A 26,035-nucleotide genomic window follows, 5' to 3' on the forward strand; every position below is an offset into this window, starting at 1 on the left:
GCTATTTTTAATCTATTAACTAACATAATTTCAAAGGAATGTCACACAACCATAGACACAAAAATAAATTTCTCTCAAATTTCAGTTCAAATAATTTTGCGTAGTTCCTACGGCAACCTAAATAAAGTGATTTTAGCACCCAGTGTAGGAATATTTCTTAAGGGAGTAAGTTAAAAACTAAGCCTAAGCGGCTAATCTAAAAGCCACTGAACTTGAAGAAACCTTATTTCCTGCATCTCAAGATTCTCAATTAGTTAAAACAACTGATTGGAACTTTTACAAAAAAAAACAAACCGTTGTCTCTCAGCGGCGGCACAATGAACATTTAGCGAAAACTCTGTCTCAGTCATGACAAGCTGACTCTCCATAATATTTTCATTCCGAATGCTTCAAATTTATACAAACACAAAAAAAGACTTCTTATTGCAACCCCCTTTATAATAAATAGCTTATCAACCTAGAATGTCGCGTGAAGTGTACCCACTTTCGGTTTTTAGTAAATAACTATATTAAGCAGTTGTGGTTAGTAAAAATTTTAGTTTTTTTAAACTTCACTTCCGTGTAGTTCTCAGTGTTAAATGTGTAAATAGTAAAAGTAAACAAAATAAACCGTAATGTTCACGCGTAAGTCGGTCGCGCTTTTCAATTTTATTCTCTTGTGCATTGCTTTTAGTGCAATGCCCGCGCACGCCGCGCGCATACTCGGCTTCTTTCCGACGTCATCAAAGTCCCACAACCTCATACACAATGCCATTGCCGACGCTTTAGCACGCGCTGGACACAATGTGACTGTTATCGGTATCATGAAAAATGTCTACCCCAAAGCGCCCTACAAATTTATACAGATCGATCCGACAGAAGTTGCACAAACGAGTCAGCTCTCGATGAAAAATATGGTCAGCAAACCGAAGCACTTCTACTTGTCTCTATTCACCATGCCGCAGTCGATCTCCGCTATTGACAATCAAACTCTCAATCATCCAAAGATGCTAGAATTCTTGCGCAATAATGGCGTAGGTGCTTTTGATCTGGTGATATTGGGATATTCACTCAATGATTACGCGATGGGACTTGGTGCGCATTTTCGCTGCCCGATTGTGTCCTCCTTTCAGATACAACCGACTTTCGTGAATCATCGTTTGGTGGGTAACCCAGCGGAACAGTCGTATGTGCCTATGCTGTTTAGTAATCTAAAGCAGCCTTTGACATTTATGGATCGCGTGGTGAATTACCTGGCTAATTTTTTGGAGCAGTGGATTTTGTTGCCGATTTTTGAAAGAGAGTGGCTGAAAGTTTACAAGTAAGTGATGAGGGAATGAGCAGACATACCTAGAAGGGAAAAATGGCATTGCAGTGATGATTTATTGAATATAATACAAACTGTGACTGGTGACACTCAGTGGCATAGCACTGATGATTTATGGGATAGCACTAAATGTGACTGCTGACTGCTGACTGGTGACTAGTGATTGCTGAAATTCAATGATAACTGACAGGAATGCTGAGTCAACTGAAGTGTGCGTAAGAGAAAAATGGCATAATAGTAAATATGATTGCTGACTGGTGACTGGAGATACTCGGTGGCCGCTGACAGCGATACTGTTGCAACTGACGTATAATATGAGAGAGAAATAGCACTGCAGCATTGATTTATTCATTAGCACTCAAAGATTTAAAGGGAAAAGCATTAAGGTTTCGCTGTGAATATCAAATCAATTTTTTTTAAATTTTCGGTTTAAATACTTTAGCAGCTGACAGGTGACATCAGATAGCTGGATAGGTATATGGCGAAATTTTTCGTCTCTATGGTTTTCATAATATTCCAGTTCAATGTCACAGTTTACGCAATCTATTGTAAATTATTTTATTATTGTAAACAAAAGCCTATCAATGCTTCTTATCAGAGTACGAAAGTCACTCAACTCAACGCTCGCTATCACAAGACCAAAATAAAAAACCAAAATAATAATATGCAAAAAATAAAGAGCACGAATACTTCTGGTTGAGCGTAAAATATCGGCAGTAGAACTAGAACTACTATCATAATAAAATATCAAAAAGGGCGGAACAATTTTTTCAAACAGCGCTCGCCTATCGCGAACGTATAGCTAATCTCTGAGAAAGCAAATATTTAGTGTAAGATCAGAGTATATAAAATTTATTACTATCATTTTTTTTTTTGCTTTAACTCATATTGGAGCATAGGGCGCCAGAGTTCAGAATCTACAGAAATCGAGAGCGGTATGCGCGATATTTCAACTAGCAGAAAGGAGACCCCTAACGGACCGGGGAATATAATTTCCGCCTTATCAATGGCAATGCAGAATTCAAGGGTTATTCGGAGTGTGGGAAATTTACTGGCAGTTTATTAATTCACCGTAAAGAGGTAAAGAGAATCTCTATAACTCCTACAAAATTATTATTAATTATGCGAGATTCCGAGCTTAGCGGCCATATGGCCAATAGTCCAGGGAACCCTTAAGTATTCCCGTGGGAATACGTTTTTAAGCGCCTTTTTATCTAGTCACTTTTTATCGAGTCCTAGCCAAAGTTTATGTGATACTCTGCAAGCGTTCAAATTTATTCATTAATAGCTTCTATAGCCCTTTCATCCACTACCATTTCCTTATTTCATGAAAAGCTACTATGACGCGGAACCCAGTAGTGATTGATGTTGTGTTAAGAATCTTTTCAATCTTTTTGCTACATCGTAGCAAGATGGAGAAAAAAATTGTTAAAATCTTTGACATTAGTGAACATTAGTGATTTGAGTTGGTAGTCCCTGACGTAAGGTACAATGAGCTATATGAGCTTTAGGACGGCGCACAGTGTGACTTTTTTCACTTTTACGATGCCAAAATTAATAACAGCCAAACCGATGGAGCAATTCATTTCAAATTTTGCAGTGTGGTTGCAGATACCTAAATCTGATTTGAGAATAAAAATGGGCGTGATACGCCCACTTTTTCTCCTTGCCCACATAATCATATTTTCTACTTTAAAAGCATTTTCCAGCGTCAATTTAAATACAAATTGTTTAGATTTCTTAACTTTAGCTTAGAGGCTTATGACTAATATTTAAAAGATTTCATTCAGCCCCTGGGTACCTTTTTATACTACATTATACTGCTCAATGAAGGAGATAATCACAAATTGTTTCAATGATAAATATGTCACTAATCTTTATTTTATTAATAGTAAGCCAATAAACAGTTTCTAAAGATAAAACATAACAAAACATAAACACTTATTCGAAAGCAATTATTCATAATACTTCTTTCTGGGCCAGCAATGCAATTACATCTTGAGGCAAAGTCCCGCGCTTGGTTTTCGATGGCTTACGTAAGCTGCAAATGTAGGGATCGGATGATATTAGAAACCTGTGCAATAAATCCTCATTGGTTTGAGTTCGTGAACTTTTCATTGTATACCATTCGCGATAATTTCTGACATCTTTATTTCTCGATTCTTGCGCTTCTTCGGAAAGCTGACCAATAGGAACCATGCGTGACGATGTTATATGTCTTGAATGGAACAGTATTTTATGTTGAATTATTTGCATTTATTATCAGCGCAAGTGCTTGGTCTGGCGATAAACTTTTGTTGCGCTCTTTCGAAAGTCGAGATTTTTTCAACACAGTACCTCTTGGCGGTGAAGACAAACACAGCTCTTTAAATAATATTGCGGAATTTCTCTTACCGTTTAATCTAAGTCCCATTTCTGCCGCCATTGACACTTGTTCGCTATTTGATACTGCTAAAAGACTATTTGCTTTTCTTTTCTTTGTGCGAAGAGAAGAATCGGAAAATACCACATGTGGTCTACCTACATTGGATCTAATAGAGGATGAAGTTGATGGCCCAACATCAAGACGGTATTTTCCAAAGTCTTCACTCTTAGAAAACCAACTATAATTACGGGCTAGAACACGGGCCTTAACTCGGCAAGACCCCTCCCACTTTGAAGAAAATTGCTAACACAGTTTTTTTATACGCTCTCCTAACTTTTTAGTATCCACGTCTCTTCCGATCACCGCAAAAATTTTCTCTAACACCGCATCACGACGCGTTTCTTTTGAGCTCGTCAGCCAAATTTCAAAAAGTTCTTTCCGAGGAATCGCCATGAAAACTTCTTTTAAAGCTGTGGTAGCAAATTGTAGCAAAATTTTATTCCAGTATCTGAAACACAGAATCCTAAAGGTCGTTTCGCTGTTAAAGAATGGACGGAACTCGATGGACCAATATAAGTTTTTCTCAGTAAAATATCAAAAATAATATTAGGCTATGGCTGTTTTAGTGATATTTTACTGAGCGGATTTGTATCGATAGTAAAAACTTTTTAATCCAAATACTCAATTTTATGAAATTGATAATAATAATAAATAAAAATTATTCAATTGACGCACCGGCTTGTGTTTGTAAACGGTTATCTTTCTTAAAACTATAGTTTTGATAAATTTTGAGTACACTGTCGTAAAATTTGGTCATTTTTACACAACATACCGAAAGAAAATCATTTTCGCAGAACTTTTTTTTTTTTAATTTTGGCTTCCTAAAACGATAAAAAGTCACAGTGTGCGGCGTATACATAGCGCAACGAATAAAGATCCAGCAAATACATTGGCTGGGTCAAGTCGTCCGAATGGATACAAACGCTCCATCTGTGAAAGTATGCAATGTGGTATCAGCTGATGGTATAGGATGAAGAGGAATGCCACCTGTGAGTTGGAAATATCAGATGAAGAAGGACATGGATTCACTTGGTATGTTCAACTGGCGCCAGTTAGCATGAGAAAGAAAGAAATGACTGGCGCGCTTTGTTAAAAACGACCAAAATCACATAAGCGGTTATCGAGCCAATCAAGAAAAAGAAGATGCCCCGGGCGTAAGGGCATTAAACGCCAATTTGACTGTCCACAAGGCAGGCAAGTTTTGAAGAGAGGTGGTCAGTCATGCTTATCAGCTCTGCGGCCACATGAGTTGCGTAGATCTCAACGTTAAGATTCTCTCAATCCGAGTTTCTGGAAGAACACAACAAACAAAAAGAGATAGTGTTTTTACGCCCATTTCTGCCCTGCGTTTCTGGACTCATACAAACGTTTGTCTTTTTTACACAACTTGACTTGCGCCTATGCCTTCTACTTATTTGTATTATATACTGCAGTGCATGAGTTGATTGGCCGTAACTTGCTTGACTTTATGAATTTAATTGCTTGAGTGATGCATTAGACGCAGCGACGCTTTGTTATCACAAAATTCCCGTTTTTCCTGATTGAGTCGTTTTCATATTTATTCGCTGAACTCACAACGACTGCACCTCAAATACATAACGTCCAAATCTCAAGCGCAGTTTAACGCAAACCTTTCAAGAAGTCAGTTAACTAAAACGCTCGCCTTGTGAAAATTCTCGGTATTAAATATGTTTAGTACAAAGTTAAATATTTTAATAATCACAACGCTTGCCTGCTCCACCTTGCACTCGCCGCAATCGGTAGACGCAGCCAGCGCACGCATACTCGGGCTCTTCACATCGTTCTCCAAATCGCACATGCTGATCTACTGCTCCGTCGCAGAAGAGTTGGCACGCGTCGGACATGATGTCACCGTCATTGGCATGACCAAGAATGTCTACCCAAATGCCACATATAAATATATACAGCTACAGCTGCCGAATGGTGGCCAAGTAGATGGAAAAGCACTGCGCAGCGTCGTCAATAGCCGGCAATCGTTCATTCAGAGTATGCTGGTCACAACCAGAAAGTCTATGCGAATGGCGAATGAGACATTGTGGGAGCCGCGTATGCGCGCCTTTCTGCATGATAATCACGCGGGTGCATTTGATCTTCTACTATTCGGTTTTGTGATGAACGAATTCCAAATGGGTATAGCGGCGCATTTTCAATGTCCTATTGTGATATTGTGGGTAATACAACCGGCTTTACAAATTAATCGCTTTGTGGGCAATCCTGATGTGGTAGACTATGTGCCTACCTTGTTCAGTAATCTCAAGCAGCCAATGGACTTTCTTCAAAGAGTGAAAAACTATATTACAGCGTTGGTGGAGGATCTGTTGTGTGTCTATTTGGATCAACAAGCACAGCAGTTATATGAGTAAGTTAGAAAGTGGTGAGGAAATTTGGTACTTAGGAGAGTTGGAATAGTGCGAACAAATAGAACGTTTCTAGTTTATTTTACCTTCGTAAGAAGGCACTCTTATTTGTAGTGTGCGTCATGATTTTGTCCCACAAATGGATGAACTTAGAGTTTTAAGTCGACTCCGTATGGTTTTTTATGAGAAGCTTTTTCGTGGAGGTTTACATTATTTGCCGAAGAGCGACCCCTATTAGAAAAAACTTTTTCTATTATTTGGTGTGCCATGCACGGAGATTCGAACCTGTGCACCTCCGAATGGTAATCACACACCAACCCATGAGGCTATTACTAATGCTGGTAAAAACAGAAAGTTATATCTAAACAACGCCCCCGTCCATCCAACGAATACCGGTTCCTTCAAGCACACATGCATAAAGCAGCCTTCCCGAACTGCATATAATCTGGAGCAAAAACCGCCTATCTCCGAAACGACATTTCTTCCAGAATCTGGCTTTGATAGAATCGAAAAGGGCGTCCAATTTCGTCGCTCCCTTCCTAAAACTTCGAGAGTAGTCTACGAGATAGATCCCAGTTAATGTTCGTGGGCAATGCTTGGATATCGTGGGAACTTGTTAACGACTCTCTTGGCTACTGTGCTTGATTCTTAGTTTCGAAAGGTCCCTTTTCACTTTCTGAATTTTCAGATTATGGTGCAGTTAAATTTATATAAAACTTAAAAGATAAAAGTATTTAGTTTGCCTGTGGCAGCTACGTGTAATCAAATAATTGTTACTGTATCTGTTACACTTCGTTAAATCCAAGTGCAAATAATGATCAAAGTTCTTATCTGCGATATAAAATCAAATTACATACATACACATGCATATCGAGCAAGTTATCAGTCAACTAACAGCGGCAAAACGCTTAGTAGTGTAACTGCCTTGTCAGCGCGCGGTTTGCGGTTTAAGCAATTATGGCATCCGTATCATTATCGCTTATTGCACTCAGCGTCGTACTCGTACTCTCCACCATCATCCATAGCAGCGATGGTGCGCGCATACTCGCTTTCTTCCCCACCACCATGCGATCGCATCAGCTGATGAATTGCGCACTGGCGAATGCACTCGCCCAAGCTGGCCACAGTGTCACTGTGCTTGGTGCCACAAGGAATGTTTACCCGAGCGCCAAATATCGGTACATACGCATAGATGGGCCCACCATTGGTGATAATGTGACTAAACTGGTTATAAATATGCCAGACATGACGGGGTTCAAATACACGGGCCTTTTACATCCTCTACTCCGCACACACAATGCAACACTGGCACAACCGCGAATAAAGCAGTTTTTACGTTCCTACAAAGAGGACAGCTTCGATCTACTGCTGATCACTTATGTGGGCAACGATTTTCATTTGGGTTTGGGTGCACATTTCAAGTGTCCCATTGTAATGTTCTCTGTAGCAGCGCCAACGCAAAAGTTGCACAATTGGCTAGCGAATTCTCATGAGATATCCTATGTGCCCACTCGCCTAAGCGGATTGATGCAACCAATGGCTTTCCACGATCGTGTGCTAAATTTTCTGTGGTATCTATTCGAAGTGTTTGCTATTGATAACTTCATGGAAGCACCACTGCAAGAATTCTACAAGTAAGTGCGGTTGGGGAAGGGTTTAAATGTGATATTAGTTAATTAATTTGTAATAATAATAAAACAATGGCTTGAAAATGGGCCACAAAGTAATACACCCGCATAACAACGCGCAGTTTCATGCCGCAAAAGGCGTGAACGCATACTTCGAGGCACTGAAATAGGTCTTACGAGTACTTCACCTACCGTACATTTTAGGTACACATTGCCACTTCCGACTATCCTCTGTTTTAATCGTTGACACATACTTTGACTGATTAGCATTTTTACTTTTATGCAGAAGTCGAAAAATGTATCGATTCTTGGATTGGCTCGTAGGAGAATTAGTTATTCCTGTGCCACCCGAATGTTGAGTTAGTGGCAAACGATAGACAGTACTTTGAAGCGTAAAAACCTTAAATTTTGTTGAAAATATGGGCGGTGTACCACCTATTCTACCACTAATCCGTTTCCAGAAAAATAAAGGGTGATCAATTTAGATGTATCTAATTTTAAATTGAAATAAAACCACGAAAAATCAATTTGATTGAGCAATCTTTATTATTTTTAGTAGAACCATTCATTACATACATATATTTTTTAAAGATAATTCCTTTCAAATGTTGGCCGCAACTGCGCCGTAGTCGGTCATCCGTAAATACCAATTTTGAATGACCCGCTGGAGTACTTAGGTCGATATTTCGTGAATTACTTTATCAATATTGGCTCCCATGCGTTAATCGAAGCATTTATACATACCCCACAAATAAAAATCCAAGGGTGTGATATCATACGATCTCGGTGGCAATTCACTGGTCCGAGACGAGAGGTAAATTGCTCACCGAACAACGACGCAGTAAATCCATTATTTCACGGGCAAGTAGCGCCGTTTTGTGGGAACCAAGAGTTCTAGAGATCAGGGACTTAAATTTGCGACATCAAAATCAAAAAGTCGTTTATCATGGCGCGATAGCGTTCGCCATTCACTGTTACATTGGCGCCAGTCTCAACTTTGAAGTTTTATGGGCCGATGATTCTTCCAGCCCATAGGTCGCACCAAACGGTTGTTTTCAATGGATGTAATGGCTGTTCTTGAATAGCTTCCGGTTGCGCTTCCGCGCAGATACGGCAATTTTTCTTATTGACGTAGCCATTAAGAAAAAAATGGACTCATCGCTGAACAAAATTCGTTTCCCAAAACACTTTTCACGAAGAGTCGCTTTTCCTTGATGAAACGCTAATGAATACTGAAAAAAATTATGTATTTAGTTTGACAGTAGTCACGTGTGATCTGTCAAAAACCTCCATTGTAAAAAGTTGCTTTGCGCCAAATTTTTGAGAAGCTTTCAGAAACAAGTTGTAATTACATTTCTAAAAATGCAACTATTGTAGGTACAGTATCTACTGCTCATTACACAATATTTATTTACTTATTTATAGTAGAAAAGTTAGATAATAAATCATATTTTTGTCATCCAACTTACTAAATATGGCGATGCATTGCCCGATGAAGAAAAACTACTAACAAAACACCGAAATAGTTTTCTCTAGCAAGAATGATAGAAAGAAGATTGCGCCCAAGGCGAATTTATTACAGGTGACAGCAAACACATATAAGTAAAACCCTACATGTATTTGTTGTTGCGTTTGGTGTAAGCATCATGTCAAAATCAGCAAGCAAATGTAAACATACGAATATAAACATACCAATACATACAAACAAAGCATATCATTTTGACGTAAGCCATACCTACGGCGAAAAATTCAGCTGGGTGAATGCTGTCACCTTATTAAATCCACCTTGATTGCGCCCATCAAGAGTGCGTAACGTCACGTTTCTCTGAGTTGTGCAGCGTTGCCAACCACTTGCTCTTCATAATAAATTTAATGCTTTTTTATACCCAAAATGCGAAAATTTTGAAGTTTCGTGTTTGTTTCTTTTTTTAAACTTTAAGTTAAAAAAAACTATATTATTAAACAAAAACGGGTTAAAAAAAGGTAACTCTGAGAAGATTTTAGTGCTAACGACAATTGTTTGACTCTTATAAAATTTGATAATTTGAAAGGGTAAATTTAATTTTTGGCTCCTTTTAAGGTTATGCAATAATATTAAATCTTCTTCTCTCAATTCTTCTTAAGATTGAAAACCTTTTTACACATTCTAAAAAGCGTTTGAACTTCCTGAATGCGAATTAAAACCATGGTGTAATCGTTTCTTCCGGCCATCAATCCTTAGTGGGACATAGGGCATCAAGAGGTGTATTCATTGCAAAAATAAGCCACAAAATACCAGAAAATACTAAAGAAACCATACTGACATTTTTACAAAAAGAGTACCTTATCTAGATACATAACCTCAAATATAGCAAAAAAATCGTTCCCTTAACAAAAGAGTCTCGCTTAACAAAAAAAACCAAAAATTAGATTGTACATAAGCATAACACATTTATTTTAAACAAACGCACATTGTAAATACAATTCGTCACACATACAAAGTTCTTTAAGTAATTCAATAAAAATTTGGTGTTTTATTTTCTTTAAATGGGCATTTTAGTGCATTTTTATATCCAAAGCTAGGCAACACTGCTGTAGCGAGAGAGAGATTTGACTGCTGAAAGCAGAAGAACACCAGCAACAACTGCAATCGCGGGCAATGCTACCAGATGTTAAAAAAAGAAAAGCTAAATAAAACGGAGTGAATTATTGAACTAATTTTTAAAAAATGTATATTTTACAAAATTATAAACATTACTTTTAATTAGAAAAAGCTAGAAAAATGTTATGAAGAAAGAACTAAAACTCCGAGACTAAATAACAAAAAAACATGCTAAATCAAGTTACGAAAATGGTAATCTGGCCATACTGAAGCTAAAACCACGTAACTGATTGTCAAATTCGCTGAGTGCAAAGTAACGGCACCACGATAGGTGCCATCTCATTATTCTGTCCATCATGTTTCTCTAGTATATGAAAATGTTGTTGTCCAGCCAATATAGGCAACTGCGTATAAGCAGCTGCTGTGACGATAAAAATATGTATTTTAATTATCGATAAGAGACTATCAAGACGCAAAACATTGTCTCAATGACTTTCAATTTATGCTTCCAGTATAAAGTCGCATTCAGTTTACTTTTGTACGTGCGATCGCCTAGAACTTAACGCTCGGTAGTGTGAAACAATACATTTAACGAAGTCTACTGTCACATCGCATGCTCGTATGTACTCGTGTTGTATTACGTAATTCGAATTCGGAATGACGCCTTCGTTGCTATATTGGCTGCTACTGCTCGGCTTGACCGCAAATCACTTCAACGCTGTCACTGCGGCGCGCATACTTGGCTTCTTTCCATCACCCTCCAAATCGCATCTGATCGTGCATGCTGCCATTGCCGACGCATTGGCTAATGCAGGCCATGACGTCACTGTAATTGCCAGCACGAAAAATGCATATCCAAATGCAAAGTACAAGTATATACAAATTAATGGCACAGGATTCGGCAGCGCCGTGCTAACGGGCATGATAAATGATTCGAAGCCTTTCTATAGAAAATTTGATGGTATAGTGAGGGCGATATCCAAATCAGCAAACGAATCTATCACAAATCCACGTGTTCAGCGTTTTCTCGAAGAACATAGAGCTGGTGCTTTTGATTTGCTCATACTTGGTTATTTTATGAATGAGTTTCATCTGGGCTTAGCTATGCATTTCCAATGTCCTATTATCGTGTCCTTTTCGGCACAACCCATGGTTGCGATCCACCAGCTATTAGGCAATCCCAGCGAGGCGGCTTACGTGCCGACCTTGTTGAGTAATCTGGTACAACCGATGGATTTTTTTGCGCGTATGAAGAACTATGTGGTTACGCTGTTTGAAGAGTTTGGCGTTGTACGGTTGATGAGGCAACAACAGCAAGAGCTTTACGAGTAAGTTTTTGAAAGAAGGGAAAAGCAAAAGGGGAAACAAATTCAAAAATTCTATTAAATCACTTCAGAAAAAAGGTTTAACCTGGGATATAAAAAATAATTTACCATCTCACTACTATAAGTAAGGTGGTAGGTAGATGGGTAGGTAGAAGTCGGAGTCGGTCTTTCGGTTTTCATAATAAAATTGTACGGTTCTCCGTTGGAAAAAGTACCTCCAACCACCCTTTATAAGGTCACCTGTTTTGTCCATAATTCTTGAGAGGCTTTCACAAACAAGTTGTAAAAGGCGTTAGCTTATGAAGATAACAATAAATTACATTTTTAAAATTGGCCAGCTATTGTGGATACAGTACTACTCATTACACATTATTTATTTTCTTATATATAGTAGAAAAGTTAGATAATAAATCATATTTTTGTCATCCAACTTACTAAATATGACGATGCATTGCCCGATGAAGAAAAACTACTAACAAAACACCGAAATAGTTTTCTCTAGTATATGAAAATGTTGTTGTCAAGCCAATACAGGCAACTGCGTATAAGCAGCTGCTGTGGCCATAAAGATATTTATTTTAATTATCGATAAGAGACTATCAAAATGCAAAACATTGTCTCAATGACTTTCAATTTATGCTTCCAATATAAAGTCGCATTCAGTTTACTTTTGTACGTGCGATCGCCTAGAACTTAACGCTCGGTAGTGTGAAGCAATACATTTAACGAAGTCTACTGTCACATCGCAAGCTCGTCTGTACTCGTGTGATATTACGTAATTTGAATTCGGAATGAAGCCTTCGTTGCTATATTGGCTGCTACTGCTCGGCTTGACCGCCAATCACTTCAACGTTGTCATATAAAAAATAATGTACCATCTTACTACTATAAGTAAGGTGGTAGGTAGGTGGGTTAGTAGAAGTGGCGTCGGTCTTTGAAACAGCTCACTTAGACCGTTGCCGATCCATTGTTACTCCTACTTCTCGTTAAACTATTTTGTTTTATGTGCAAACCCATTGATCTACCTGATATTTACATTCCTAAGTATCTAAACCTAGTGGCATGCGCGCAAGACAGTGACAGAAAAGATGTCTGACAAACTCTTCCTTCTTCTCATTCTTTTAGTTTCTGCAATAGCCGAAACGATATGCATTAAATCTTTGAGTAAGTCGAAGTAGAAAGCAGTGGCCAGTGATCTAAGCAATGAATAAGGGGAATTAAGCTAAAATTTGTTTAGTAAGTTGTTTCACTTAGGTTAGGGTAATACTGTCAGAGGTATTTAGTGCCAAATGTCATGTCAATATTTGCATTTTTTCACGGTTTCGCACGTATTCTGTGAACATTTTCTTGAGCAAAGAAGTTGCCTTAAATTTAGTTTGCAAAATTTCATTTCTGCTTTAAAACCAGGGGGAATATTGCAGAAGGGCCCCAGTGAACAGGCTTATTTACTTACTTAATTGACCGTAAACCACATTCTCACATTAGCTCGCTCTAAACGAATGTTCGGAAGCTACTTGGACAAAGCCCAAAAGTTATGAGTTGCTTATACCTTAAGCAGCAGAATCGTGCTGGCCACTTCGAAGTGAATGGCAATCAGAGATTTTCCGCACTTGCGTGGACTTCTACCACGCTAGTGACCAGGCTACTTCACAAGAAAAATTGTTCAAGTGTTGCTCGGTAGAAAGGCATTGTAGAGAGTGAGGTGAAAATGGCACATTTTTCAGAATTTCTTTCGGCAGTGAATCTCCAGAGAAACCTTGGAAAAAAGTTGATTTTCGGTATACGAGTGCATCATAACTCGCAACAGAATCATCTAAAGCAAAAAAACGTAACTGCATTTATTAGAGTATTTGTTTGGCAAAGTGTTCCCAGGTTTTATTTTTATTTTTCAATTTTTCGTAGCACCTGGAAGCTCATTTTCACCAAAAAACTCATTTTTCCAAAAATTAAATCGGTTAAATTGTTATTGTAAAGTTATAAGAAGAAGTACTATTCAAAATTTCGAAAGGATTGGCACAGTTGATTTAGGGCAATGGCGTACATAGACTTCAAGAATAACAAGTTTCAAAAAACGCTTTAAACTCGAAGAAGTAAAGAAACCCAGCCTGGAGCAACGTACGCTTGAATACTCACAATTTTGTCAACTAAGCTCCAATGAATTTGAAATTTCAACACAATATTCTTCAGTTATTATGCATTCATCTAAAAAAATTAAAAAAAAGCTAAAAAATTCAAATACCTTACCCCTGCCCCCACTTGATACAAAAATTAGCATAGCTTCTATTAAATTAGGGGTTGTTGTAATTATTTACACTAGAATCCATTAGGAAGAAAATTTAACGAATCCAGTCGACACACTTTTCTAATTAGATGTCAAAATTTTATTATAGTCACATTAATTAGAGTGTGTATTAAATTTGACTCCAACCTTTACCCCCAACCCTACTCGGCGTTTTTCATTTACTCTTCGCACAAAAACTTGTAATCAATAGCAAAGTCTCAACACAATGCCTTGCAACTGGCGTCAAGAAAATTTTCTCACACTTACGCCGCGGTAGTGAAAATTTAGAGGGAGCCATAAAATCACTAGTTATATATGAACCACTTTGTAACTACATCAATTAGAAACCAGAAATTATCAGTTTTGACGCAGATACTGCGCCAGCAAAAGAAAGCGAGTACGACTGTGAGTGTCAGAGAGGACCAGCTAAAAACTGGCGTAGAGTGGTTGTACAACAACTAGAAAAATATAACAAAATATTGCGCAAATTCAAGTTGGAAAAATTAAACGAGAATGTACACGAAATGTGAGGGAGAAATAAGAAGAGTGTTGAAAAAGCGAAGGTTTTTAAGCAAAAATTAAAAGTTAGGTTGGGTTAATCCATACAAAGAAGCTAATAAAAAGGAAAAAGAAGTTTGTGTTTTGTAAGCACTTTGTCAGCTCAACAGGAGATTCTGAAAAACTCTCTAAGAACCGAGTACTGTTAACGCGATGTGCAGCCGGGTAAGTGACAATGACAGTAAATCAGCCATTTGCGAGCATTGCCTGCAAAAAGAGCGCAAACCAGTACAAGCCCCAAATGGATTAATGTAGCGTCACAATTTTGGAACACAAAAAAGTCGACTGCACTGCTCATTTGAAGCGCACACGCGCATAAACAACACAACTCAACTAAAAAGAAGCAAGCTCCACAATAATCACTCTCAATAAGTCTCCGAATTTCAGGCATTTTTACTTAGTCATCACTAGCCAAAGTAAAAACCGCCAGCTAACAGTTGTTGCCTGCTGTGTATTTATGTTAGCCGAAAACGGGTTCTACCACTCAGTATTCAACGAATTGTCCAATTACATAGACCACCATAGACCGTCATCTCACGTTTCGTTCGTCTACTCCATAAGATGTGCTTGCGCTACCCGTGCCGCCCCCGAGCGCTCGGAATCTGCATCGCCGTATCGTGCCTACTCTCCGTCTATCCGTCGGCATGTGGTGAAGCGGCGCGTGTACTTGGCTTTTTTACTTCACCTTCCAAATCGCACATCATTGTACACTGCGCAGTGGCCGATGCGCTGGCGCATGCCGGTCATGACGTCACAGTCATCGCTTCCGGACCGAATGTACGCAAGCATGCCAAATATAAATATATCGAATTGCAAACCATGGGCGCACATCCACTCATGTCTACGGATATGGTAAATAAACGTCAAGCATTTTGGCGACGCTTTGGCTCCATGTTGAGTTCGATTAATCGAAATGCCAATGAAACGTTGCATCATCCGCGCGTGCAGCAGTTTCTGCAGCAGCACCGTGCGGGGGATTTCGACTTGCTGCTCTTCGGATATTTCATGAACGATTTTCTGTTAGGTTTGGCGGCGCATTTTCGCTGCCCCATTGCTTTCTCTTTCATGATTCAGCCGATCTATGCGGTGAATAGATATGTGGGGAATCCCAGCGAGCCGGCATATATACCAGGCATATTTGGCTATTTGGTGCAGCCAATGAATTTCCGAGAGCGTGTAAAAAATATGATTGTCGCGATAATCGAGGAAAATGTGGTGCAAACAATGTTGGAGTATCACACAAGAAAATACTACAAGTGAGTGAGAAGAGTGTTCAAGTGTGATTGAGGGGCTAACAAACCCAAATTTTGTGGAAGGTGTTAAGTGATTTACGTTGGTGAACCTGTTGGATGGATACAACATTTCATTAACAATTTTCGGATGCCGAGAGAATCGGGCATTGTATACTATATAAAATAGCTTGAACAATAGATAACGGGCGCTGGTGTGACTGTGTGGCTAACCGAGCTTTAGTTAGGCGTTGTGAATGCGTGATGGGACTACAGTTTTTTGAGCTAGACGACTTGAACAACGCAAACTTTTACTTTTAAAATATCTCTAAAACTATTTTCCTAGCCGAGACCAATTGCTGACTTGCTCTAGCTCTCATTTTAGCCTTTCACACAAACAGTGCAGGTCCAACAGGCCGCACATAAACCGATCCCAGTTTTTAAGCAAATTTTATTTCAACTAAATTTCAAAATGTAGTTAATCTCAGTTCCCACTAACCATTTTTGTGAACTCTATTAAGACTTTGGCCGGCCGCCGTAGCCGAATGGGTTAGTGCGTGACTACCATTCGGAAGTGCGTAGGTTCCAATCTTCGTGCGTAAACATTAAATAATAGACTAATTTTTCTAATAGCGGGCGCCCCTGGGCAGGCAATGGCAAACTTCCGAGTGTATTTCTGCTATGAAATTTTTACAAATTTAATCACTCATTCCAATTTTTTCTTCCACATTTTGGGAGTAGTAAGGATCACAACAACTAGCAGATTGAAATCTAATTTCGTGGGTGCTTGTGTTTTGGAGTTTCCTTATTCACTTCTCAAAACCGGCATATGCATGTGTTTGATTCCGATTTATTGAGCTGCTCATGAGGATGACAGAGCCTCCACTTCCTACTCGATCAAATTTCGTAGATACTCTTTGATTTAGTTCAGAAGTATCTTCTTATTCTTTTCAGTTCATCTTTTTCCCTGGTGTTCTGCCAACTTTCTATTTAAACTGTTCATCTTCCCTAAGATCTTTGGAGAATCAGAAGGTTCATCTACATAGATACCAGCCTCCTAGATAGCAGACTTTAGTGGCTGTTTTTCGGCAGCAAGAAATTATCTGAGCTATCCGATGAGATGACTATAGATAAAACCCTATTACACACCTCCTCTTTTCTGCTCGAAAACAAACAGGTTTCTGCTCTACCTAAGTTAATCAGCAAACTAAACTAATTGGACTAAGATTTATTGTTTTACAACTATTGCTCGCCATTGTTCATTAGGCGCCGAGATAAAAAAAACCTTATTTTTACTTTCAGACTTCTCATGTCTAGAGCAGTTACTTAAAACGCTTTCTCATCTATCATTTGTGCCAGTCCCACGTCTCTTATCACACCGTATCAGAGGCGTTCTATCAACTTTTTCACATATTAGCAAATTTATAGATGCCACCTGCTATTAAAAGTTCGCCGTTTGTATTAAATGCAGCCACACACTTGAGTAAATACTGATACCGTTAAGTGTTTTCTTAATCTCATTTTGCTGCAGTTAAGTGGTTCTTGCCCCGTCTAATCCTCATGCAAATATTTAGTAAGCAAAGTCTTCATTAATAATGATCTAATCTTTGTTCTCTTTGTTGATGCGACTGGTTTAATACATCCAACTAACTTTTGATGTACGCAGTTGCCTTTGGATATGAAAGTGATTCGGTATTCACCAGCTCCGTTATAATGATTTTACGCGGTACATCATTTATCACCGTCGCGTTTTTCTTTGTCTTTCTCCTGGGTGGCTTCGTTAGCTTACCATCGCTAGTACATTCCGCGCGTATCCTTGGCTTCTTCCCATCACCTTCACCATCGCATCTGCGCATTCATTGTGCCATCGCTGACGCGCTCAACAAAGCGGGACACAATGTCACTGTACTGTCTTCAACCAAAAACCCCTACAAGTGGGCCAAGTATGAATACATACAATTGGATCTGCCTTTGTTTCCTAAGGACTTTCTACGTCGTTTGGTTAAAAAAGAGCAATCCTTGATCGCACGTTATCCACACTTCATTAAAGAAGTCACCAATTTAGCCAATCAATCGTTTTCAAATCCGAATTTGAAGCATTTCCTTGCCACGCATGGTGCAGGCAGCTTCGATCTCATTGTGCTGGGTTACTTCATGAATGATTTTCATTTGGGTCTCAGCGCGCATTTTGAAGCACCAATTGTGATCTCGTTTATGGTACAACCCATTTTTGCGGTACACAATTTAGTGAAGAATCCAATAGAGGCCGCCTATGTCCCGACCCTGTTCAGCGAATGCAAGCAGCCATTGGACTTTTGGGAACGTGTACAGAATTTTGTTGTATCCATTTTCGAAACATATTTTATAACCCTGAAAGTGGAGCGAGAATCACAAAAGTTTTACGAGTAAGTTGAGTGAGAGAAAAAGTAATAAATTTGTCTGAGAATGAAAAGTTGTTTTGAGAGAAATCGTTGAGAAAGGAAAGTAGGAAATAAAAGTGGGAAAAATGTACCGGGTGAAAGTGATTCTGACGTTTAAATACAAGCAAAGTATTTGGCCGCCGTAGCCGAATGGGTTGGTGCGCGACTACCATTCGCAATTTACAGAGAGCACGTCGGTTCGAATCTCGATGAAACACCAAAATGAAGAAAAACATTTTTCTAATAGCGGTCGCCCCTCGGCAGGCAATGCCAAACCTCCGAGTGTATTTCTGCCATGAAAAAACTCCTCATAAAAATATCTACCGTTCGGAATCCGCTTGAAACTGTAGGTCCCTCCATTACTGCAATAACATAAAGACGCACACCAAATAGGAAGAGGAGCTCGGCCACGTTTCCACGACAGTCGGTTCTACGTTACCGAAACGACCCGGATTTATATCCGGCCAAGGACTGTCACTCCAGCAGCATTCCCCGTATGTAAGTATGGGGAATGTTTATGCTGCTACAACAACAACAAAGGAGCTCGGCCAAACACCCGTAAAGGGCTTACGTGCCAATTATATATATATAATATATATATAAAGTAAAAAAATGTGTTGCTCGCGAAGTTAAAGTGAGCAATCGCTTGTGTTATGGGTTATATATTCGTAAACTGGAACTCCTCGGCTTGAGTCTGCAAGAAACTCTGACTTAAGAAGCTTTAAGCAAGCCAGTCTGACTTAAAAATCAATAAGGCCATATAAGACATCGGACAAAAATGAAGACCATAGAGTATTCTCTACCAATTAAATAAGTTCAATTATTAGCGCAAGAGTCAGAGTTCGGTGATCAATATATTGCGGATCGAAGTTCGCAGTCAGAAAACCACGAGGTCCACAGGTGAACAGTTTATATTTTCAACTTTACGGCTCGTGAAATTCTAATTCAGTTATATGGTATGACATGATAGCAAAAGTTTATTCTAATCGTAGTCGCCAATCGCAGGCCATGCCAAACCTCTGAATGTATTTCTGTTATGAAAAAGCTGCTCATAGAAATTAAAAACAAATAGTCGAAAATTAAGCAGAAAGACTTGAACTCACAGCTCAACGCATTTACGTGAGTTTTTCTAAGCCATTGAAACTATTGAATTAATCAACGAAAATTTTAAGAGTTGAAAATTTCTGGGAATTTTAGGAGCGTGCTATAAAATTCACTTTTAATTGAGTGTCAGCAGTGATTGGTATCAGAAGATGCTCTGATGCTCTCCTCCTTTCTTTATTCAAATATACCCTTTACCAATTATTTAAATCTCATTATGCTTTCCACTGTCTTCTCTTTTAGCTACAACTTCCCGCCAGATCGTTACCCACCACTCGATGAGGTGCGCAAAAATGTCTCGCTGGTCTTCGTCAATCACCACTTCAGCCAGGGTCCAATTCGTCCCAACGTTCCCAATCTAATCGAAATCGGTGGCATACAAATCAAAGAGAAACCCGATCCTCTGCCCGCGGATATTGGTAAGGTGCTCGACGAAGCCAAAGAGGGTGTCATCTATTTCAGTTTGGGCACCAACATTCAAAGTACACATCTAACCGAAGAGAAGGCGAAGATAATGTTCAATGTTATCTCGAAGCTGCCTTACAAAGTGCTATGGAAATGGGGCGACTCAGACCGACCTGGTCAATCGAACAACATCATCTACAAGGATTGGCTGCCACAGGACGACATACTCGCGCATCCTAATATCAAGCTGTTCATCACACATGGCGGTATGGGCAGCGTGGTGGAGGCACAATATCATGGCGTGCCCATGGTGGGCATACCGCTCTTTGGCGATCAGCCATCAAATATGGCAAATGTTGAACGTTCGGGCTACGGCCTCTCCGTGGACTACATAACGTTGTCGGAGGAGAGTCTTAACAAAGCCATACAGGAAGTGCTGCACAATCCCAAGTATACAAAGACGGTGCGTGACTTCTCGCGCTTGTATCGCGACCGTCCAATGTCACCGCGTGAGACAGTCGTCTACTGGGTGGAGTATGTACTGCGGCATAACGGCGCCAAGCACATGCAATCGCCGGCGGTCCACATGAATCGCTGGCAACTAATGTCACTCGATGTAATCGGCTTTTTATTGGCAATCGTTGGCTGCGTTGTGGCTGTGTTCGTGAAGATTTGCATGCTGCTGTGTTGTAGGAGAAAGACAAAAACAGCCAAGGTGACCAAAGTTAAGGTGAAGAAAGCGAAAAAGAACGAGTAAATGGGAGAAATATTTTTAATATAGTTTAGTATTATAAATAATTGAGTTGTAAAGTATGATCGATTTTTTTAACTAAATAAATATTTTTATTTGTTTTATTTTGTGCTTCGTTAATAAATTTGAATGGATTAGCGTTCCTAGCGTTTGAGAAATTTGATGAGAAAATATTTACCATATTCTTGCATATTATCGTTATGCGAAATTAGAAGACAAATACTGTCCTAATAAGATAAGGAAATATTTGTACAAAATAAAGATTTTAGAAACGAATTTTTCCAAATGAAAATACGCATTAAACTTTTTTATTCTGGAGCAGAAATACACTCGCAGGTTTGTCTTTGCCTGCTAAGAGGGGTCCGCTATGAGAAAAAACTGTTTCTTCATTTTGGTGTTTCACGGAGATTCGAACCAACATACCCCGAATTCCAAATGGTAGTCGCGCTCCAACCCATCCAAATTTCTATCAGGTTTTCGACAGGCCATGTTCTCCAATTCAGAACACAAACTGTAGTCCAATGAATTCAGATGTGAACTTCCAAGCAGCTAATCTTCTGGGGCCATGAACCCAGGAATATTGATATTTATCCACTGCTTGGTTGTTTTAGCCTTTTGGGCTGGAACGGAATCTTGCTGGAAGATCAAACGCTTTCCATTACAGAGAGTACTGCTTAACTGCCACACCACGCCTTCTAAGACATCCTCCTGGTACGCTTTGGCCACGGTCTTAACACCTTTTTCGCAGAAATGAGGAGATGAAACGCCTTTACAAGACACTCCACACCAAAGCATAAAAGAGGCTGGATGGTGGCCACGCCGAACCCTTGGAACAACATTTTTTTGCGTTTTTAGAAGTTTTAGCATAGATTTTGTCGTTTTGCTTATTAAATACTATTCACTTCTTCAACTGTGAAAATTTTCTCATATGTGAAAAGAATATTTTCATGGCCGTTAATCGCGTGCCGCCGAAAAAGCCGCTTGCTTCTGTCGAGTCTAAATTTCTTTAAGCGCGTTGTCAAAAGGGAAGGCTTTCATGTGGAGATCATCTTTAATTAGTCTTGATATGGATCTGGTCGATACATTCATTTCCCTGGACATGATTTTCTGCTTTTTAAGGGGATTTCAGCGAATTCTTTCTCAAACGGCTTTTATGGCTACACTGGCGCGAACCACGCGAGGACGACTACTTCTGTTTCTGTCTGTCACTTCAGAAGTAAATCTCACTTGCACTTTTGCCGCACTTTTGCCGCACTTTTGCAATGCGAAACTGAGTATAATTTATGAGTAGACAATGCATACGAACAAAAGCAAAAATAACGGAGCTTTTTCTGCGAATTGATTCTCGCCGTGCATTATAAAATTTGTCACAGAATTAATGGCAAGACTAAGCATAGAATTAAATATTAAATAATACATGAACTTCTAAGTTAAGTATGTTCATAAACATATAAAATAGATATGAAAAATGCTGCCAAAGTCCAGGGTTAATTTTTATTATATGTATTTGTGTATATCTATTTATATGTACATATAAGCGCAAAAGTACGTCTAAACACCTGTGATTTTATTTTTAAAATACAGTACAATGAAAAAAAACATTGCCACCTGTCCCCCATTTTTATATTTTATTTTATTATTACCAGATAACGACCGAACTTCGATTTCGGTCATGTGCGATCATGAAAGTTCGGTTCGGTTTCGACTTGACAATTAAAACAAATAATTTTTCAATAAATATTGAATTGATCGTTAATGTTATAAAATATCTGCAGCCAAGAAATTGCAATATTTTTAAATACTGATATTAAAGCTCAAATATTCTGTTGAAAAAGTTGCTTCTAAATATCTATCTGCGCCTTCAACGTGTGAGGCTGGAGAGCTCAGTGCTGCAGGTCAGCTCTTTAGCTTACCGCTTTAGCCATACCGCTTGCAAGGTGAAAATGCTGTTTATGTTATTAGCTGAAATTGATGTGATTGAAACTTATGTACATTTTTTCTTTTTTAGTATTAAAGCTACTTGACTTTTGAAAAGTATGCGCTTATTTATTGCTTGGGTACTTGAAAATATTCGGTTCGGTTTCGGCCGAAATTCGGTTCGACCTTCGTTCGATGTTCGGTCGTTCTCTTATTATTACTATCATAATTTATATATGTACACTCGCATGTAGAGTCTCCACACCTTGTGGGGTTATCCGGATCACCCAAATGGCCTCACATGCAATCATAACGTACATAAGTGAAAGATAAGCTATGCATACATGTGTGTGCGTGTGTGGCTAAAAGTTTTTATTTCCTATATTTAGCAATAATTTCAAAACACTTCATAGGCGTCACTCGTTATTTGATGAAATGGCGATAATTTATTTTCAAGTATTGTCACATATTGACAAGTTTTTTTATTTATTTTTTAATTTCAGTTTTTTTTATAAAACAATACTTAAAATACTACAACAAAAACCATAGAACACAAAATATCACAATTTATATATTACAAATTCGGCGAATTTTCATCAAAATTTCAAACCTTTTAATCAGAATTTCTGGAAAATTTTCGAGTGTGCAGTTTTGTTATCCGTTGTCCAAAATGCAAGTTTTAAGTGGCTCAAAAATCGCATTGATTTTTGACAATTTTTTCTGCTGACGGTGCTGTGTTTTCCTTCTCGAAATTTTTCAAAAACAGGACGCTATCGCCACGGAGATGTCGCCAGCAGTGTGTGCTAGTCGATTCTAACATAACCTAAACGTCATAAACCAAGCTTAGACATATGGTAAACAAACTGCTTCGACACATTAGTGATTTTGTTTTGGTATCATATATTTTTGGTTTTGTGAAAATGTGTGATTTTGTGCCGAATAATAATTCGAAAAAAAAACGGCTGAAGTGCATCGAGAGCTACAAAAAGTTTATGGAGATGCTGCTTTAAGTGAAACAACGTGCCGAGATTGGTTCCGTCGCTTAAAAGACGGTGATTTTAATGTTGACGACCGCGAAGACGCTGAATTGGAGGCATTGCTCAATGAGGATCTGTGTCTAGAGGTTGCTTCAGTATTGGGAGTTACCCGCCAATACATTTCCAAGCGATTGCATGCTTTGGGAATGATTCAGAGACGGGGGTCTTGGGTTCCTTATGAGTTCAAACCAAGGGATGTTGAATGTCGTTTTTTCGTCTGTGAACAACTGCTCCAGCGGCAAAAAAGGGTGATGAAAAATGGGTTCATTACAGCAATCCAAAGAAAAGAAAGTCATTTGGGCTGCCCGGTCATGCTTCTACGTCGTCGCCTCGGCCGAATATTCACGCTGCGAAGTTTATGCTATGTATTTGGTGGGACCAAATTGGTGTTATTTATTATGAATTGTTAAAACCAAGCGAAACCATCACTGAGAATCGGTATCGACTTCAATTGATGCGATTGAGCCGAGCACTGCGCGAGAAGCGGCCGCGATACGCGGAGAGGCATGAAAAAGTGATTCAGCATGATAACGCTCGGCCTCACGTTGCCAAATCTGTTAAAACCTACCTGGAAACACTGAAATGGGAAATCTTACCCCACCCGCCATAGTCTCCATATATTGCGCAATCCGATTATCACCTGTTCTGATCGATGGCACATGGTCTAGCTGACCAGCAGTCCCGTTCATATGACGACATCAAATAATGGCTTTATCCGTGGATAGCCTCAAAAGATGAACAGTTTTAGCGATGGGAAATACTTTCAATGATTCACTTGTAACAAAAAAAACAACGAGAACTTAGTTGCGCACCTAATAAAACAAATTTTTTCTAGAAGAACAGAACAATCTATAAAATCTGTAATTAAGTTAAAAGTAAAAAAAAGAGAAAAACAGGTTTTCTAGCTTCTAGTGAAAAATGGGCCTGCATGCTTGTGTTGGTAAGAAGATTTTAAGATTGTTTACTTCGCTATTTTCTATTCTATGTTTAATTTGTTCACTCATTCATTCTGCCGTTACCTCCGTTCACAACAATTTGCACATTCTTTTATGTGCATGTGAGTATTTGTACACGTTTTCTTTGCCTTCGCCACTGTATCTTTTATTCTGTGTTTGTGTTTTGGCCCGCTAATATACGCAATTCTCTCTGGCATGCCGGGCGCTACACTGTTTCTTTATATGCACATTAGGATGCATCGCTTTCCATACAAGCAAAAAACGGTACTGTTTTCCTGCGGATATATAAAATGAATTATATTTTAAAAAACTTCCATCAAAATTTTTTGCAAAATTTTTTTCTGAATAAAATTTGTTTTTAGACGTTCCCAGCGGGAATATGAAATTATCGATATTTAAAAAAAGAAACCTTCGACAAAATATTTGAATATTTTCCGAAAAATATTTGAAGGTACCTCCGAAAATGTTGTTTTTATAAATAAAATTAGATTTAAAATCTCCTCTGTCATCTGAGGGGATTAAAAAAAATAGGATTAAAAAATTTTCTTAAAAAATTTCATTAAGCCACGCATAGACCTTTTAGTCCCTAGCGATACCAGATGGAAACCGACCTCTATGAATTCTGAAAGTAGACATCATGTAGGATGTCAACGCTTTTGGCGAATCTAAGCAGAGCTGGGAGATCTGCTTTTGAGACATCCTCCAGACCCTCAAACAATGGGGCTCCCAGGCATTTTAAGCGCGTGTTTAATAATGCCGGACAAAGGCACAGAAGGAATTAAAATAATAAAATTGTTTGTACTATATTTGATTTTTTTTTTTTTGAAGATATATTTCTGAAGAACTTGAGTAACACAGCCAAATTTTGACTGATTTAGACATCTAAGGCATCACTGGAAAGGTTTTTTTTCACCCTTTTTAAGTTTTTTATTTAACTATTCTAATGGGTAGTAGTCGAATGGGTTGGTGCGTGATTACCATTCGAAATTCACAGAGAGAACGTTGGTTTGAATCTCGGTGAAACACCAAAATTAAGAAAAACATTTTTCTAATAGCGGTCGCCTCTTGGCAGGCAATGGTAATCCTCCGAGTGTATTTCTGCCATGAAAAAGCTCCTCATAAAAATATCTGCCGTTCTGAGTCGGCTTGAAACTGTAGGTCCCTCCATTTGCGAAACCACATTAAGACGCACACCACAAATAGGAGGAGGAGCTCGGCCAAACACCCAAAAAGGATGTATGCGCCAATTATATATATATTCTAATTCGTTGCAATTCGTTGTTTGCACATATCATTATTTTGGTTCTGTTGCTAAAATGTTTCAACATTTTCACGCCAACCTTTTAATTGTTTTTTTTTTTTTGAAAATATATTTTTAAAAACTTAGTTTACTTATAAAAAACACGATTTTGGGAGGCATTTTCAGTTTGGGGTAACTCACGAATTTTTCCGAAATATTTTAGTGGAAATGAAAACAGATCCTTCTTAATGTGCCTACGTGCATACATAAATTTGCAGATATATATGTATATACTATGAATATATTGAATCTTAGCTTCTTTGTATGCATATAAAACGCGTTTTGCTCATCATAAAAAATTTTACGCTGACGAAATGTTTGCAAACATACACTGGCTTCCGACTTACAGTGGTGGGCACATAAAGTGTCCTACTTTTCGAGTAACTAAATTACCAAATTATTAAGTATTGTTATTTATTGTTAGTTTCAAGTAATTT

At 38.6% G+C, this 26,035-nt stretch overlaps 2 protein-coding genes across 6 annotated transcripts; both read left to right on the top strand.

Annotated features, from left to right (window-relative positions):
- The first annotated feature begins 677 nt into the window (after positions 1–677).
- Positions 678–1,304, top strand: LOC128857731 (UDP-glycosyltransferase UGT5-like). The gene has a single exon (XM_054093474.1). It carries the CDS (start codon positions 678–680, stop codon positions 1,302–1,304), a length of 627 nt encoding a protein of 208 aa, XP_053949449.1.
- Positions 1,305–5,348: 4,044 nt separating this feature from the next.
- LOC128859175 (UDP-glycosyltransferase UGT5-like) lies at positions 5,349–20,492 on the top strand. Of its 5 annotated transcripts, none has more exons than XM_054095946.1 (2): positions 5,349–6,111; positions 19,476–20,492. In XM_054095946.1, exons 1-2 carry the CDS (start codon positions 5,420–5,422, stop codon positions 20,392–20,394), a joined length of 1,611 nt encoding a protein of 536 aa, XP_053951921.1. In that variant the 5' UTR covers positions 5,349–5,419; the 3' UTR covers positions 20,395–20,492. The 5 variants fall into 5 exon arrangements, with proteins under 5 accessions (XP_053951921.1, XP_053951922.1, XP_053951923.1 ...); XM_054095947.1 differs by lacking the exon at positions 5,349–6,111 and adding an exon at positions 7,028–7,743; XM_054095948.1 differs by lacking the exon at positions 5,349–6,111 and adding an exon at positions 10,845–11,646.
- The last annotated feature ends 5,543 nt before the right edge of the window (positions 20,493–26,035 follow it).

Source organism: Anastrepha ludens, chromosome 3 (genome assembly GCF_028408465.1).
Source record: "Anastrepha ludens isolate Willacy chromosome 3, idAnaLude1.1, whole genome shotgun sequence".
Classification (NCBI taxonomy): domain Eukaryota; kingdom Metazoa; phylum Arthropoda; class Insecta; order Diptera; family Tephritidae; genus Anastrepha; species Anastrepha ludens.

What these genes read in the sequence shown, in the direction of transcription:
- LOC128857731 (XM_054093474.1), top strand. Translation starts at nt 678, where the DNA reads ATGCCCGCGCACGCCGCGCGCATACTCGGCTTCTTTCCGACGTCATCA.
- LOC128859175 (XM_054095944.1), top strand. Translation starts at nt 17,368, where the DNA reads ATGTACGCAGTTGCCTTTGGATATGAAAGTGATTCGGTATTCACCAGC. An exon ending in GAATCACAAAAGTTTTACGA is followed by an intron (nt 18,117 to 19,475) that starts GTAAGTTGAGTG and finishes CTTCTCTTTTAG; the next exon opens with CTACAACTTCCCGCCAGATC.